General features: G+C 43.5%; 1 protein-coding gene across 1 annotated transcript in view; it reads left to right on the top strand.

The window, feature by feature from the left end:
* Dock2 (dedicator of cytokinesis 2) overlaps window positions 1–17,684 on the top strand; it is a 413,359-nt gene that overhangs the window by 116,049 nt on the left and 279,626 nt on the right. The window contains exons 24-25 of the mRNA XM_057774274.1: window positions 4,734–4,804; window positions 10,183–10,289. Coding sequence (XP_057630257.1) covers window positions 4,734–4,804; window positions 10,183–10,289 — 178 coding nt within the window. The remainder of the gene's footprint in view (window positions 1–4,733; window positions 4,805–10,182; window positions 10,290–17,684) is intronic.

The following is a 17,684-nucleotide window of genomic DNA, read 5'->3' as shown; positions in this document are numbered from 1 at the left end:
AGTCAACTGCTGTAGTCAGCTCAGATATTTCAAAGGAAGACCATAGACAGGGCTCTTGTGATTAGTGCTAGGTTGGGCAGTAGCTGCCTTAGTTAGGGTTTCTATTACTGTGAAGGGACACCATGAACACAGTAACTCCTATAAAGTAAAACATTTAATTGAGTTGGTGGCTTATAGTTTCAAAAGTTTAGTTCATTATCATGGCAGGGAGCATGGCAGCATGCAGGCAAACATGGCGATGACTTCATCTTGATCAGAAGGCAATAGGAGTTAACTGGGACACTGGGTGGTATCTTGAGCTTAGATGAAAACTCAAAGCCCGCCTCCACAGTGACACAGTTCCTCTGGTAAGACCACACCTACTCCAACAAGGCCACACCTCCCATTAGTGTCACTCCCTTTGGGGGCTATTTTCTTTTAAACCATCACAGTAGCTTTGGCCAATTTCTCAAGTAGACTCTTCTCACTAGACAAGAGAACTGCATGCTTGCCTTTTCTCAGTGGGGCTGTCTGGACCAGATGTGCTTTCCTACCTTCCCACTGTGTTAAAAAGCATCCTCTGAATCAAAGGCGGTAGCTACATGACTTGTTTGAATTTCTTACTAGCCCAGAGTTGGGAGATCAGGAGGTGGGCTCCTTCGGATAAACCTTGCTATTCCTGAGAGAGCTCCTGTGTAGAGATGTTTGGGTTTATGTCAATTCCCAGAGATGCAGACACTGTTGAATGACTTCACAGATCTGAAGGGAGGCCTAGATCCCCAAAGCCAGAGCCCTACTATAGACACTCTCATCCTGGCTTTCCTAACTTGCTGAGAGTTTTGTTTTTTTTTTTTGTTTTTTTTTTTTTTTTTTTTGGTTTTTCGAGACAGGGTTTCTCTGTGGTTTTGGAGCCTGTCCTGGAACTAGCTCTGTAGACCAGGCTGGTCTCGAACTCACAGAGATCCGCCTGCCTCTGCCTCCCGAGTGCTGGGATTAAAGGCGTGCGCCACCACCGCCCGGCTTTGCTGAGAGTTTTGTGTCTTAACCATGATAAGGCACATTGTATTGCATCTAGTCACTGGAGAATGGGTGATTTGGTTGACCTTAGCGGGCAGGTGTGCTGAGCATCATAACAATGTGCTTTAAATGACATCATCCTCCTTTACCATACCTGATGATGTCAATACTTGGGCATGTGAATTGGACCCAATCTAATGTAGGGGCCAGATGGGGAGATGGGATCTATAGCCAGTCTCTGTGGGTTCTGTGTTCTTTGATAATAATAGTGAAAAAAAGGAGCTGTTTTCTTGATGTGTTTAGACAACTGTTTCTTGGGTTATAGCTACAGTTTGAGGGTCTCTTTATACTCTGAGAGAATGTGACATACAGACAGGTCCTATTTGCTAACACAGCATCATAACTGTAAGAGCCGCTCATCACTTCCAGCACACTGCGTGATCCCCATCACACTTTCCTCCTGCATGCTGGGTCCTGAGGACATTGAATTTTCCTACATCTGCCTGGTGCTTCCTGATCAAGATGGTCCTTGACCAACTAGGTTGTAATGTCCTGTGTACCTGTGACTGCCTAGACGTATGTCATGATGATTCAGAGCACATTAAAGCCCTAGAAAGCTCTGTAGTTGTTGAAAACAACAGCAAAAACCTCCCCAGTTTATAATTGTCTTCACCACTATTACTTGAAATGGCTTGGTTACAAAGTTCCCATTTCTCTAGAACATGTAACACCATCTTGTTGGGTATGAGTGCCCATGAAGGCATAGATTAAAACATTGGCTGCTGCTTCTTATGATCTATAGTTGAAAGAAAGAGTGATTTCTAGATTGCAGATTTAATAAATTTAAAGAACAGCATCTAACACATGCAAGGCAGCAAGCAAATTTAGAATATCTCTGTGCAATAAAAGATATTATAAACAAAGCTAAAATATACTCATCAGACATCAGGAAAAGCCAGAGAAAACTCCGGCAAAATGTATTACTGTAAAAAGGCTAATGTTGATGCATAGAGAATTCTGTAATCAAGTAAGAAAAAGGATCACCTAAAAGAATAGGAGAAAAAATATGAGCAAGAAGGTTAGTTAATACAGGTATTTATTAAGTATAGAAAAGATGGCTGACAGTGCTGGTTACCAAAGACTTTTAAAATTACAGTGTCGAGTTGTTCATCACATTGTGAAGATTGCATATTCAGTGTTAGCAAGGACTTGGGGAAATAGAGAAGCAGTAAAGAGAAATTGCTTACTGCCTCTTTCAAGATCATTTGGCAAGATCTGAAATTTATATGCATATGAAGTTTGATGCAATAATTTGTCTTCAAGCAATCTGTTCTATAGGAATCCTTATAGGGTTGTGTACAGTTTTTCAAATATTAACTGTCTCCTTAGTGTGGTTTTTATAATTAGGAAAATGGAAATAGCCTGGTCCACGAGCATGGTAAGGTGAAGGAAGCATAGTGCACCCATTGTGCACCCATTGGGCTTTGTGAATGGGGGTCAGAAATTAAGAGAATGTGCTCTAAGACACAGCACACTAAGGATCTAGTAGAAAGAATATATATATATGTATATATATAATGTGTGTGTATATATGTTTCTATGTATATACACACATGCATACATACACACATGTATATATGTGTTCATATGTGTTCAAGAAGAGCAGAAGAAAACTCACTGTGATGTTAACTGTTTTCTTCTGGGGCACAAAAACTGGAACTAAGATGAAGATGGGGATTTGAGAGGCAATTTTCACCCTTATTTTGTGTGATTTTTCTTTTACAACTAAAATGTAGTACTGACTTCTAGAAATTATAATCAGGGAGAAAAGGATGCAGGGCTGAAGTGGGGCTGTTGTGTGAGTAAGGTGGCTATGGCATTCAGAGGTCACAGAAGTGCCTCTCGGGGTAGCTGCCTGAATCCAAACCCTGACTCCATAGTAACCTGCAGTAAGTTGCTGAATCTTGTTGCAATCAGGTTTCCTTGTCTTTGAAAACCCCATAGCCCCTGTAGGGCTCTGATTAAGATGATAATATATTTGCAGTGTTCAGCACAGTATTTGCCCCAATATAAATTTTCAGAAAAGTTAGTCATTATTTAAGAAGCTCATTTGCATATATCTAGGGGTAAGTTTTTTAAATCATATTTTTATTTGTGTGTGCTTGTGTGCACATGTGTGCACGTGTGTGCACATACCTTGGTTCAAGTGTGGATGTCAGAGGACAACTTGTGGATGTCAGTTCTTGCTTTACACTGTGTAGACCCAGGGAATGGAACGCAGGCCATCAGGCATGGCGGTGTACCTAACCACTTTCCCATCCCAAGATATTCTTGAAGAAAGTAATCGTCGCTATGTTTATTCTAGAGTGATTGCAGAAGGATGACATATTTTGGCATCATAAAGAGCACAGAGGAAATAAAAACACACCCTTCTACTAGCCCCTTAGTCATTCTGCTCCCTCTATATGACCTATGGCTCCTGTTGAAATTGTAGATTGCCCACTGCTAAGCAAACTGTATTCCTTCCAGGGGATGGAAAATGGTTCATACCAATGGATAAAGAGAAGAAAAGAAAATCCATCTTCCTGTCCAGTTTTCTTAGCCCAGCCACTGGGTCAAAGCATACTATTATTAACATGTGAAATGTTTTCTGTCCACTATAGCGACTACAGAGAGAAAATACACATAACTCCGTTCAAATCACCCTAGCCACCAGCAAATCAGTTCAAGCCCAGCACCTTGTAAGAGAGGTGTCCATTATTAAGCCCCCCAAATATGCTTTATGCCCTGCTTTGATGCCTCACATAATACAGAAATTGACACAGTAAAGATGTCTTTGTCCAAAGTTACATGGCTAAGAAGGTGTGGAACCAGAATCCAATCAGAGAGTCAAGGTGCTTCCAACATTTTACTCATATTTCTGCGTTTTTATGTTGTGATTTCCCTGTGCATGTGTGTGTGTGTTTACGTGTGTGTGCATGTGCAAGAGCACTTGTGGAGGTCATGTGTTGACATAAGTGGCTTCCTCTTTTGCCCTTCACTTTATTTTTGTGACAGGGTTAATTCTAGTTAGCTTTAACTGTGGGCTTGACACACTGAGCGTCAGTGGGGAAGGGAAGTCTTGATTGAGGAATTGCCCAGATCAGACTGGTCTGTGGGTGGGCTTGATTGTTAACTTATATAACAGTAGGGCCCAGTCCACTGTTGGCAGTACCGTTCCTTGGACGGGTGGTCCTGGACTATGTAAGAAAGCCAGCTAACCATGAGTCTGTGAGTGAGCCAACAAGCCTCGTCTATCCATGGCTTCTGCTTCAATGGTGTACCACCACTGGCATTGTGAAATAAACCCCTTAAGTCGTTACTGGCCAGTGTTTTATCACTAGAACAGAGGATCTCCATGAAAGTCAGAGTTCACTGGTAGATTAGACATTGGGGTTCTGGCTTCTCCTGGCTTCCATGTTCTCAGAGAACTAAGCCTTTCGCATGGATGTTGGGGACCTGAACTTGGCTCCTTATATTTGTGTAGGAACTTGTTTACTAGATAGGCCATCCTCCTCGCCTGTGAGTTCTCTTGTGTGCACAAAGGAGTGCACAGCCCCTGGAGCCTTGAGTGATTATCGAAGAGTCTGGGATGCAGGGTCATTCTCTGATCTGCCTTGTGTCACAAAGTGTCTTGCCCGACAGCACAGAGGTGTGGGATGTGGACATCACTCGTGTTTATTTCATGTTCCACCCAGGTGGCGGCTTTGAAATACATCCCGTCTGTCCTTCACGATGTGGAAACAGTCTTTGATGCCAAGTTGCTCAGGTGAGAGTTTGTGATGTTCTCTCCCCAGCTCTGCAGTCGCACCAGGGATTGAAAAGAAAAGCAGGGCCCTCTATGCAAACTCTCAGCTTCAGATCTAGGCAGGAACACAGTGGGAGCCTTGCTCAGGGGCCTTAGGGTGAGAGGTTTCGGTTTCATTACGCAGGCTTCAGTGATAACCAGTATGTAATAAAGACATGCTCCTTCTCTGAAGATAAAGAATGTGAATTGACTGTGCAGGTTTGTTGGAGGCAGAACACTCCACAGCACACGGTCCTATGGGTTGTTTGCTTTAGGTCCCGACATTTGCCTGGTAAATCCCATAATTGCAAAAGGGACAGAGATCGTGGAGACTGGCTTCATTCTGTTCTTTCCATTTGAGCTCCATCCGTGTTATGGGTGAACAATTGATTTTTAATGAGATTATGCTGTGGGAATGGGGCATCTGAGACTGACCTGTAGCTGTTACTTTCCCTTAAATCCACTGAAATTCTCAGACAGGAAAACAGATGATACAGCACAAACAAAACACCTTCTACCTGGGAGCATGTTCAGATATAGAGACATTCCTGCATGGCCTTCCTGCAGTTTACTGCCGTTATTGCAACAAATGTTGGATCCTGAGAAGTTAGCATACGAGCTGTTCTTTGAACTGCATTCAGGCCCCAGCTAGGACAGCTCCAGTAGCTTTTTGTTGTTGTTTGTTTGCTGTTTTTCTTATCAGTTTTTTTCTTTTCCCTTTCCGTGCAGTGCAGCTCCTCATTCTTAGGCTTTAAGTGTTTATCTACCTGGAAAAACTGCCTCTGCCTATTAGAAATAAATGAAACTCCTCCCACTCCGTGCTTTCTTCTTCTACCCCTTGCCACGATTGTCTGAAACTCTCTGCATGCATCACACCTATTGCGTTTGTATTGATTCATTTGTTTGATATTAATACTGACCTTCATTAGACTGTGTCATGGCAACAGTCACCAAGGCTGTTCATTATATTCCACTTCTCTGTATACTCCCACTGCACACTACGTAAATTTTTACTGATATTAGGGGTGAGTGACTACCGTGAGCAGATAAGAGCTATAGTTGGGGGAGGTGATGTTAAATTTCTGGTGGGAAAAAGATATCTCCTTTCTGGTGCCCTGTGCTGGTTCCAACCCCGCAACCTTTTCATAGCTTTCTGAAAAATATTAAGGGCCCCCTTTTGATTTTGAGATTTACTATTAAAGGGTGGCTAGGTATCAGACATTTTTAAATAAGGTGGTTTAGCAATGTAGCCAGTTGGTTGAAGTACTTCTCGTAAAAATGATACAATTTAAAAAAAGGCATCTGTGACCCCTAGAGCCTTGGCACAGACTGCCCCTGGAGAGGTGAGTGTCTGACTTCCCAGTTGGAGGACCCTGCTCTCTAGGCCCTAGGCCTGGGAGGCACATCCCATGCCCAACCCCCACCCACCAAACACCAGAGACTCTGGAGCAGCCTCCCCTCGTGTGTAAGCATTCTCCCACTGCATCTGTGACCACTGGAGTCTTGGCCCAGAATGCCCCCTCTGCCTACACCTGGAGGAGCCCCAGAACCGTATCAGTACCAAGTAGAGTCAGAGACCTGCCTGCACCTGGAAGAAGAATGACCACCTAAAGCACAGGTCCCAGCTGCATCCAAATGGAGGTAGAGGAACCCCCTGAAGCCCGGGCCCCACCCGGACCCACTGGAGGAAAAGCTAGGCAGACAACAATGTAAGAACACACTCAACAGCATAAAGAGCAATATGGCACCGCCGGAACTTAGCAGTCCTACAACAACCTGAACGTTCTAACCCAGAAGAAGCAGAAGAAATAGACTTTAAATATAACTTTATGAAGATGATAGAAACCCTTAAAGAGGAAAAGAAAAATTTCCTAAAAGAAATGGAGGAAAAGACAAAAACTTAGGTGAAATCAATAAATCTTTTAAAGAAAGCCAAGATTAGACATACCTATCCACAAATCCAGCCTTATAGAAAGTACTAGAATGAACCAACTCCAACTCAAGGAAGTTAGCTGCACACACACAAACACAGGTAACAGATAATTTCACACCTCACACCAACAAACCACAAAAAAGGGAATCACACAAACACTATCACTGAAAAATAACAGGAATAAAGAATCACAGGTCATTAATATCTCTTAAAGGCAATAGACTCCATTCACCTATAAAAAGACACAGGTAACAGATACAGAAATAGGATCCATCCATCTGCTGCATACAACCCCGGAAACAGACGTTATCTCAGAGTAAAAGGTTGGGAAAAGATTTTCCAATCAAATGGACCTGAGAAACAAGAAGATATCTAACAAAATAGACTTCAAACTAAAATCAATCAAAAGAGATAGGGAAGGACACTTCATACTCATCACAGGAAAAATCCATCGAGATGAAGTCTCCATTCTGAACCTTTATGCTCCAAATAGAAGGATACTCAAATCTGTAAAAGTAACATTACTAAAGCTTAAATTCACATCAAACCCCACACACTAATAGTAGGAAATGTCAACACCCCAGTCTCACCAATGGACAGGTCTGCCAGACAGAATCTTAACAGAAATAAGAGAACTAACAGATGCCATGACTCAAATGGACTTAATAGACATCTATAGAATATTTCACCCAAACACAACATAATATACCTTCTTCTCAACATCTCATGGAACATTTCCTAAAATTGATCACACACATAGTCACAAAGCAAAACTCAACAGATAACCCCAAAAAATGGGGAAAAAAAACCCTGTATCTTATTGGATCACCATGGCTTAAGGCTAGAATTCGACAACAACACTAATTGCAGAAAGCCTACAAACTCATGGAAATTGAACAATGCTCAACTGACTCACCCCTGAGTCAAAAAGAAATAAAGACTTCCTAGAATTCAACAAAAATGAATGCACAACATACCCAAACCTATGGGACACTATGAAAGCAGTGCTAAGAGAAAAGTTTATAGCACTAAGTGCCTACATAAAGAAAGTGGAGAAATCTCACACTAGTGACTTTACAGCATACCTGAAAACTCTAGAGCAAAAAGAAACAGACTCACCCAGGAGGAGTAGATGACAGAAAATAAATTGAGGGCTGAAATGAATAAGATAGAAACAAAGAGAACAATACAAAAAAACGGAACAGAGAGCTGGTTCTTCGAGAAAAAAAAACCAAGATAGACAAACCCTTATCCAAACTAACCACAAGGAAGAGAGAAATATCTAAATTAACAAAATTAGAAATGAAAAGAGGGAGATAACAGACACTGGGGAAATACAAAGAATCATTAGGTCATGCTTTGAAAACCTATATTCTACAAAATTAGAAAAATCTAAAAGAAATGGACAATTTTTTAGATAGGTACCACATACCAAAACTAAATCAAAACCCAATAGACAATTTAGATAGACCTATAACTCCTAAGGATACAGAAGCAGTCATCAAAAGTCTCCCAACAAAAAAAAGTCCAGGGCCAGATGGGTTTCAGTGCTGAAGTCTACCAGAACTTCAAAGAAGAGCTAGTACCTATACTCCTGAAATTGTTTTACACAATAGAAACAGAAGAAATGTTACCAAACTTTTTTTTAACCAGATTACAGTTACCCTGATACACAAATCACACAAAGATTCAACTAAGAAAATTACAGACCAATCTCCCTCATGAACATTGATGCAAAAATGCTAAATAAAATACTGGCAAACCAAATCCAAGAACACATCAAAAAATCATCCGCCATAATCAAGTCAGCTTTATTCCAGAGATCAGGAATGGTTCAACATATGAAAATCTGTTAATGTAATCAAACATATAAATAAACTGAAAGAACAAAACCATATGATCATCTCACTAGATGCTAATAAAGTCTTTGACAAAATTCAACACCCCTTCAAGATGTCTTGGAGAGTGAGTGAGGTAACCCAGACACAGAAAGACATAGTATGTACTCATAAGCGGATATTAGACATAAAGTAAAGGATAATGAGACTATAAAATCCACAATCCCAGAGAAGCTAGGTAACAAGGAGAACCCTAAGAGACACACATGGATCCCCCGGAAAGAAGAATTAGACAAGAACTCCTGAGAAAACTGGGAAGGGGTGAAGGGAGGGCTTACGGGGAGGAGAAGAACATGAGGGAACAGGATGGTTGCAATGGGGGAAGGACAGAGAGGGAGAGCAAGGAAAGAGATATCTTAATTGAGGGAGCCATAGGGCTAGCGAGAAACACGGCACCAGGCTATTTCTCAGAAATTCATAAAAATGACCCCAACCAAGACCCTAAGCAATAGTGGACAGGGTGCCTGAACTGGTCTTCCCCTGTAATCAGATTGATCAGATTGATGACTACCTTCATTGTCATCTTAGAACTTTCATCCAGCAACTGATGGAAGCAGATGCAGAGATCCACAGCTAAGCATTGGACCGAGCTTCTGGAAACCAGTTCGAGAGGGAGGAGCAATAATATGAGCAAAAGGGTCAAGGCCATGATGGTGATGTCCACAGAAACAACTGACCTGAGCTAGTGAGAGCTCACTGACTCTGGACTGATACTGAGGGAGCCTGCGTAGGATCAAACTAGGCCCATTGAATGTGGGTGATAGTTGTGTGGCTTGGGTAGTCTGTGGGGCCAGGATTTATCCCTAGTGCTTGAACTAGCATTTTGGAGCTCATTCTTTTTGGAGGGATACCTTGCTCAACCTATATATAGAGGGGAGGACCTTGGTCCTGTCTCAAAGCTCAAAGTGATGAGTCAGACTTTGTAAAACAAACAAAAAAATCAGAACCTGGTTTTCAATGCTTGTTTCTTTGCTGCCTTACTGGTGTGACCTTGGGAAAGTTAGTTGACCTTTCTACCCTTAGTTCTCCACACTTATCAGCCTGATATAGTGTCCAGTGTCCTCCCCGGTAATCTCAGCATGCATGCTAAAATAGAAGAATCATGGGTTCAGAGCCAGCCTTTACTACATGAAGAAAGCCTGCCTCAACCCCCATCCCCCAAGTAATAAATAGGTAAAATATAAACATTGGGATACCTTTTCCTAAGATCATGGTGTTAGAAGGTTTGTGACACAGGGTAAATGTTTGTATAAAGCACACATCTGCTACACAGTAAGGCTCAGAGCTACTGGTATTGTTTTCAGATTTTCACATCTGTTTGGATGCTATTAGTATTCGATGCTAACATCAGCATGTTCACTGAAGGTTCACTGTCCACCTGGCACTCTGCCAGGATTTGGAGGTACAAGGAAGGCTCAGCGATACCAATTCTGGCCCTAGGGCACTAACCGCCCAAGTTGGAACCTCAGTGACATGAGGTGTGTGGCTTGGGTCTAATCTCTGCCAATCCTATTTTTTCGTGTCCTCAGCCAACTCCTGTATGAGTTCTACACCTGTATCCCCCCCGTGAAGCTGCAGAAGCAGAAGGTTCAGTCAATGAATGAGATCGTGCAGAGCAACCTCTTCAAAAAGCAAGGTGAGCGTGGGGTCTCCTCCTGATGCGTGGGCCCTCTCTGGGAAGCTGGCGCTGGAGAGCAAAGTTGTCAGGCATTAAGGCACTATAGTGCCCCTTTGCTGGTGAGCTTCTTCCTCCACGGATGTAAAAAGCAGCGAAGAGTTTAGATATTAGAATCTGCATTGATTTTTAAGAAAGCTTAAGCCGTATTGCTCATTTTTCTTGAGACAATTTAATGAGTTGAGAAGTCTGGCATTATCCGCCCAGTGCCAGTTTTCCCTGTGTCATCTGTTACTGCTGTCTTTTACTTGGAGGGAGGTGGGCAAAGTCTCTTTAAATAGAAAGAACCTTTAGCTGAGCAGTTCTCCAGATCTTGAGTGTGTCAGAATAAACTGGAGAGCTTGTTGAGATGCAAATTTCTGGGCCCATCTCGGTGAGCCTGATTAAGTAGGAATTAGCAGCATTTTTGAGCTTTTAGAAGAAGTGCAAATTATTCTTGAATAGGTAAGGCATCTACACGATCAAATTTGAAGCATGAAGGGTGTCACATAAAAAGCAAAAAGGGTCCTTCAGACCCTGGACAGTTCCTTCTTGGAGGGGGTGCTATAGCTTCCAGCTTCTTGTGTTTGCTCCTGGGATGTAGAATGGAATCCATTTGCACATACACACGCACTCTCTCCCCTTTACTGTATCTCTCAAATGACTGTGTCTCATGTAACTGCCCTTTGCCTTTTTCTTTAATGATAATTTGGGGAGATCAAGGAAGAAGAGAAGATTTAGGCAAAGTTGCGGTGATTGATTCGTTCCATCATGTTATCTAACAGGCACTGTGAAGGGAAGGGGGTTCCCTTGTTTTGTAGCTGGTGACACAGGCAATCCTTCCAGAGATGACAGCGTGAGGGTTAGATGCTCATTCTCATCCCCCATGTCTTCTCCAGCAGCATTTCTGGGTCACATTAAACCAATCATACATTCTGCTTCACATAAATGCTTTGTCTATCCAGAAACCCCGCATTTCTTCATTCTTCCTTCTGTGAAGAAAAATAACAACAAACAACAACAACAAAAAAAAACTTTAGAGGTCATCATTGTCTTCTGTGCCCCAAGACCAACCCTTTCTGGTTTTTCAAGTCCTCTGTCCACACACTGATGTCTAAAACCAGAAGCAAACCGTGAAAGAGACAAGAGGCCTTCGAATATGGAGGGGTCTGTTGTTACCCAACTGGAATTTATTTAGGGACCAAAGCTTGAACGCTTATGCAAATGATCTCATAATCACAGAACTATTCAGGAACCACTTCACTGTAAACTTGATTTCCTCCCCAGTGTCTGGCTAACAAGGTATGTGCACAATCGTTCTTCCAACGGCCTGCCTGAAGTTGCGGGAAGGTTAGAAGAAAGCATGTTCCTGTGTGTCGCTTCCCGACATTTAGATAGATGTATGGCCACAGAGTAAACCAAGACACATATTGCTTATGCAGTGAAGGGAGATGGGGTCTCATAGTTGTGTCTCATCTGTCACTGGCTTTTCAAAACATGGGTGTCTCCCTTTGAAAAGCCAGTGACAGATGAGACACAACTATTTTTAAAGGGAGACTCCCATGTTTTGAAAAGTCCCACCTCCATATCCAAATGTGTCTGTTGTTCTTGCTCTGAAGGTTTTGAGATATGCCTAACCCTGCCTGTCCTGGCATATCCTAGCTGGACTTTTGCAGGGGGTATCACTGTGGAGAGAACTTGAATCCAGGCTGACAGACATGGCAAGAATGGCACTCACTCTTCATAGATAGCTCTGCAGGGGCAGTTGAGAGTGGACTACTTGGCTTTCCTGCCCGTTCAGAGCTTCCATCACTGGGGCCTTCTCAGCACAGAGCACAGGCGGAGTGCCAGCAAGGCCTAGCCCTGGCATGCAGCATCAGTTGCAGCAGCCTTGTGGAAGGAGGCTAGTTTCTTTATGGGAGCCTCATCTCCTGGGCCAGGAGGGGACCCCTAAGAGTTCACAGAATCACAAGGCAGCCTAGATATCTGCTGCTCACCTATCCTGCAGTATGTGTAAGGTTTAAATTCAGTCAAAATGCTCGGATTAATGCCAAGTGTCAGAGGGGACAACCCTGGAGCCACATACAGTTATAAAAGACTTACCTTCAAACACCAAGTTTTCTTTGCGGGATCCATTTTCTAGAGTATGCAAAGAATGGTTAGTCCATCCATCCTCAGCTCACGAATAAAAACAGTGGGTTCTTACACCAAGTCTTCTGGCAATGCTTCTCCCAGGATGCATCGGCTAAGTGAGCCCTATTTCCAAAGGAAGTCAGGAGGGAAGCTTCGCCTCCCAGGCGTCTCATGTTCTCAAGTTCAAAATGAATTGAGGGTGAATTCATGGGGGCTTCCTGGGGTCCATTGCTCTTTGGTGAGCATCTTTCTTTCAAGCCCTAAATATGGTGAGTTTTATTCTCTGCCATTTGAGCTATAATGAAATCCCCATTATTCACCCTGTGGAGTGTCCTACGCCTTGGGGATGTGATTTGCTTTGAGCTTCACTCATTTTACTGCCAGATGTGCAAACTCGCCTTGAGTATTGTCAGTGGCATTAGCTCATACCTGCCGTCTGGAGCATTTGGCCACCAAGCAGAGGAGTTGGAAGGTTTTAAGGCCTTTTACTGAGATTTGACACATTTTGTTATTGGGTCCTGCGGAGGACTGATAGATTGCAGGGTAGACAGTGGTGACTCGTGGGTCACACTTAGACCACAGTTTCATTCTGGCTTTCTCACTTATCAGCTGTGTGACTGTGGGTGCTTTTCTTAACCTTTCTGGTCCTCCGTAAGTTTATCTGTCAACTGGGAATAATAAAAATAATACTTATCTCAAAACTTGGTCTTGTAAGGAAGGTATTGACGCAGGCAAGCCTTTTAAAGGACTTGGTGCAGGGTCAGACCAAGCAGGGTTAGAATTGTGGGTATCTTTCCTTCTTTTGGCATTATCCCAACTTCTGCCCTGACTTTCTTGCCTCACATCATGTAGCCACATAGTTTGGGACACTTGGGACACTTGGCAGCCATTCTCTTGGATGGTTCACTAGAGAGGACGCCACGCCTTTAAGAACATACATTAATAAGCTTCATCGTGGCATTTTCATACCTGAATATAACATTCTTGGATCATATTCAGATCCCTTACTGCCCTTTATTGTCCCTTAAGATTCCTTTAAAGTACACACATAAGACCCTCTCTACTGTGTTCTATGGAGAATGAATGAATCTCCATTAGCCTCAATTTACTTGACCTACGTCTTTGAGTAACTCACTTAATTTTAGTGAACTTTAGGAATTTTAATCTCCTCATCTGTACATCAGGACTGCTCTTTCAGGTCCTACTGAGCTGTTATATAAACTAGGTAGCATCATAAGGCTTGTCACTCTGGGCATGAGGAGGAGGGTGCAGTCCCATGCTATGGCCACTGTGCATGACTATCTTCCTATTAGTGCTTTTCTGCAGCAGGAGGACCCAGGATCCTGATTTGCATTTTCTTCTACACAAGTTCAGTCTTGCCTGAGGGTGTGAGGGGAGGAGAAGTGGTCAGATCTACCTGGACAACTGGCAAAGGGTCTGTGCCACAGAGTGGTGGCTCTGACGGGGCAGAACTAACCTTTCAGGCAGGCAGCCATTGACTCTAGGGCTCGTCACATGTTCCATCTGGTCAGTGTGAGCTGCCTGAGTATCTACACTGCTACCTTCTCCCAAACAGCAGAGGGAGAAGCAGGGAGCAGATGGGTCAGGGGTCGTCTCCGGGTCTTCTCACTGGGAACTCCTGGAGAGGCAGAATGGAGAACACAAGACACCTGGTTGTCCACTGTGGAGCAGCTGCCTTTGAGTCCCATCGCTGTCCTTTGCCAAGTGTCTTGAGCTGCCATGTTCTCAAGTCACAATGCACACTGGCTAGGTGACTGTAGGGGGTATAGGGAGAAGTAAGATCATTTGTGCCCAACGTCACAGTCACTTCATAATCGTCACCCCACTATAGCCTTGGCAAGGCAGAAGGTCTCTCACTTGGCTGTTAAAACGTTCTTACTGAAGTTAGAAACACCTCTTAGCCTCTAGTTTCATGTCAGAAAAATGTGGCTGGGACTATCGCTGAGCATAAGAGACTTTGGTCTAAAACACCCTTGTCTCTGGGTCCTGGCCGGATTTGCTTACTTGCTGTGTTGTTTAGAATGAACAGCCTTTCTGAGCTTCAGTTTCTTTAGAGACAAAATGGTGTGTGGGTGTGTGTGTGCGCACACACACACCCATCTCAAGACGGGCTGGCTGCTTATTAAAAAGTATCTGCTGTGTCTGTTGTATGATTGCAATAACTCTAGCATAATAACAGTGCCAACAACAATCTACTGGAGAGTCATAGCAAGGGAACGCCAGCTATGGAGGCTGGAGAGATGACGCAGCACTCAAGAGTGCTTACCGCTCTTCCAGAGGACCCAGGTTTGGCTCCCAGCACCCATGTCAGGTGGCTCACCACCACCTATAACTCCAGCTCCAGGGGGTCCCAAAAGTGCCTGCACACATGTTTTACACATAAGTCCACCATCTACATACCATACACACACACACACACACACACAATCTGTGCTTTAAAAATCAGTTAAGCATCAGGTACTGCTTAGAACAGAAATTTTATATTCTTATAATTTGATTTATGCATTATCATCCTTGACTTACATTTGGGTTATCTGAAGCCTAGAAAACTGGGACATTTATATGACAATGAGACCAAAGGATATACTATCTATTGGTATTTTAGAGTTTTGAATAATGTGGTTCTGGGGTAACAAGTCTCTCCCCAAATCCCAGTGGGTTGAACATTGTGAAGTTCTATCTCTCTGATGAAGGCCATAGGCCTTTTGTCCCCGTGAAAGTTAAGTCAGTTGGTACCTGATACACCATATGTAGCAGGAAGGCGGCAGAAGGACAGGCAGAATGACAAGGAACCATCTTAGCCTGCAGTGACACTTGCCTATTCCACCCACAGTGTGCTGGCTAAAGTCACATTGTCTACTTCATTGGAGGGACTATGGGATGGGAAGGACACTCAAGGAGACTGCCTCTGCCTCCTACCGCTACTAAGTTTTAGAACTGGATTCAGAACACACATCATTTGAAAATCAAAATCCATCTTCTTTTCCTACTTGACCATGTTTCGTTTTTATGTTTATTTTTGTGAAACGTGCTTCCCTTTCCACTTGAAACCATGTCTTAGCAGTCACCCTGAAGGACATCTTTCACTGCTCCCCGGCCACCCCTGGTCCAAATGTTGCCTTTCACACTCTGATAGATGTGGGCGAGGGGGTGGGCATGAGTCTGCAGCAGACAGTCTGAGTAGCATGCTGGCATCAGGCTTTAGCCAAGGGGAAAATGTATATGTGTGTGTGTTGGGGGGATTCCACCCCGTACCTAGCCAGACTCTAGCCGTATGGCAGGCCTCCTTTCCCATCTGCCCTACACATACTTACATACTTCTGCTCTTTGTGTTCTGCCTGGAGCTCTCTAGCCTTCCTATCCCCTCCTGTCATGGCGGTACATTCACCATCCCTTCTCCAGCACGTTCTCCTAATGGCTCATGTAATTCAGTTTGGTGCCATGCAACACTTACTCCTATCACTGCTGTAGGTCAGGTGTAGGACTGTCCTGGGGGTACAATCATCCCAACTCTGCACACCATGACCTTACGCCCCATGTGCACAGAAGACGAAACCACTTGCTTTAGCGTCTATGGTTTTCATCTTCCTTTGGTCTCTACTTTATACGGTGGCAACTTAAAATCACAATTAGAGATGCCTTATGGCTCTAGGTTTAGCAAAGCAGTTTATTCCATCTCTCCCAAATGACATCTGAGCCCATGTCACAGATACTCTCTTAGGACAGAGATGAAAGTCTGCCTTTGGCATTTCCTTTAAAAATTATTTAAAACAGCTTCCTCCACCTGGGGATTTTGCCAAAGAAGGGATTTGAGATACACATGTCTGTGGCATGTCGCCATGCCAGATGAAACAGCAGCTGACCTGTCCCCCCCCCCCCCATCTTATTCTCTTCCCTTGTTCTTTTCCTGGGACTCTACAGGTGGACCAGAATTGAAGGGAAGCAGGACAGTAGAGAGTTAAATATGTTCAGAAGTGCACTGTGGATTCACAATGAGAGTAAAACAAGATGCTTGGTCTCTGAGAGAGATACAGCTTAGATACAGCCGAGAGCCTGCTCTAAATGGTGGCATCCTGGACCAAACATGCAAGTTCTAAAAGTCTAGGGAAGGATTTGGGGTGTGCATGATTGTACACGATGTCAGTTCTCATGGGGATCCCGATAGAGGGAATGGGCCCCTGTGCAAGGTAACACACAGACCCAGAAGCCTGAGAGGAGAAGGAAGAGGCAGAGAGACACAGCTCCGGCCAAGCAGAGCTTGCCTCGTGTGGCAATCTGTCGTTCCTTTTAGCCTTCTTTGTACAACTCTGTGCTGACGAAATGAAGTTCTGAAGGAGAATCTCTCTTTATGTGCACTGTCTGCTTAGGGGCTAGTGACACCAGCTCTTGAATGCCTGCTCTTGGACATTGTAGAACAACACAGCATGGCCAATGGTTAGTATACCAAAACAAAACAAACAAAAAACAAAAAAACAAAACAAAAAAAAACCCCACCACCACCAACAAAAGCAAACAAAAAAAGGGAAGTAAGTTCCTTGTTTCTCACTTGTACTCAACTGGAAGAGCAGTGGGGTTTTATTCCATTGATGGTTGCAAGGTCTGCTTTATTTTATATTATTTTATTGCTTTACATTGCTATGGCCTGCACAGCTTAGAGATTGACGTAACTGGGGCAATGTGGAATGAAGAAAGGACAGACACACAAATACATGCACAGAACAGCTGAGTTCTATTGCTGTGCACTCTGACAGGGACTCACCAGCAGCCCAGAAGCTCAGTGTGTTTACTATATGCATCTGAACCAGGAGGTGGGTTTATTGAATAGAGCTTATGGAGGACAGGCTGGCTGATCTTGGCAGCGGTCTCTGCAGGTAATCAGCCTCAGGTTGTAAGCTTAGACGCACATTTTCTGGACACACTGTCAGCATCTGCAGATGGACAAGCTGAAGGCTATGGTAATTTCCTAGAGCCTGACCCAGAGAAAATATTGTCATTCCTGCTTCTGAGGTGCTGGGTCCTAGATGTGCCCATGTTCATCTAAACAACATATAATTCATTCAGGACTGTATCCTCTACCCCACTAAATACTCATTTTGTTATCAGTAATAAACAATTAGTACCCTTTTATCCCTACTCCCAGAAAAACCTAGAGCATTAGTAATTGTTTATCTAAAATCACATCTCCCCTTTTTCTAGTGAGCAGCCAGATTCTTGAATCCATCT

The sequence above is a fragment of the Chionomys nivalis genome, chromosome 7 (assembly GCF_950005125.1).
Source record: "Chionomys nivalis chromosome 7, mChiNiv1.1, whole genome shotgun sequence".
Lineage (NCBI taxonomy): Eukaryota > Metazoa > Chordata > Mammalia > Rodentia > Cricetidae > Chionomys > Chionomys nivalis.
This window is presented reverse-complemented; position numbering and strand designations above follow the sequence as displayed.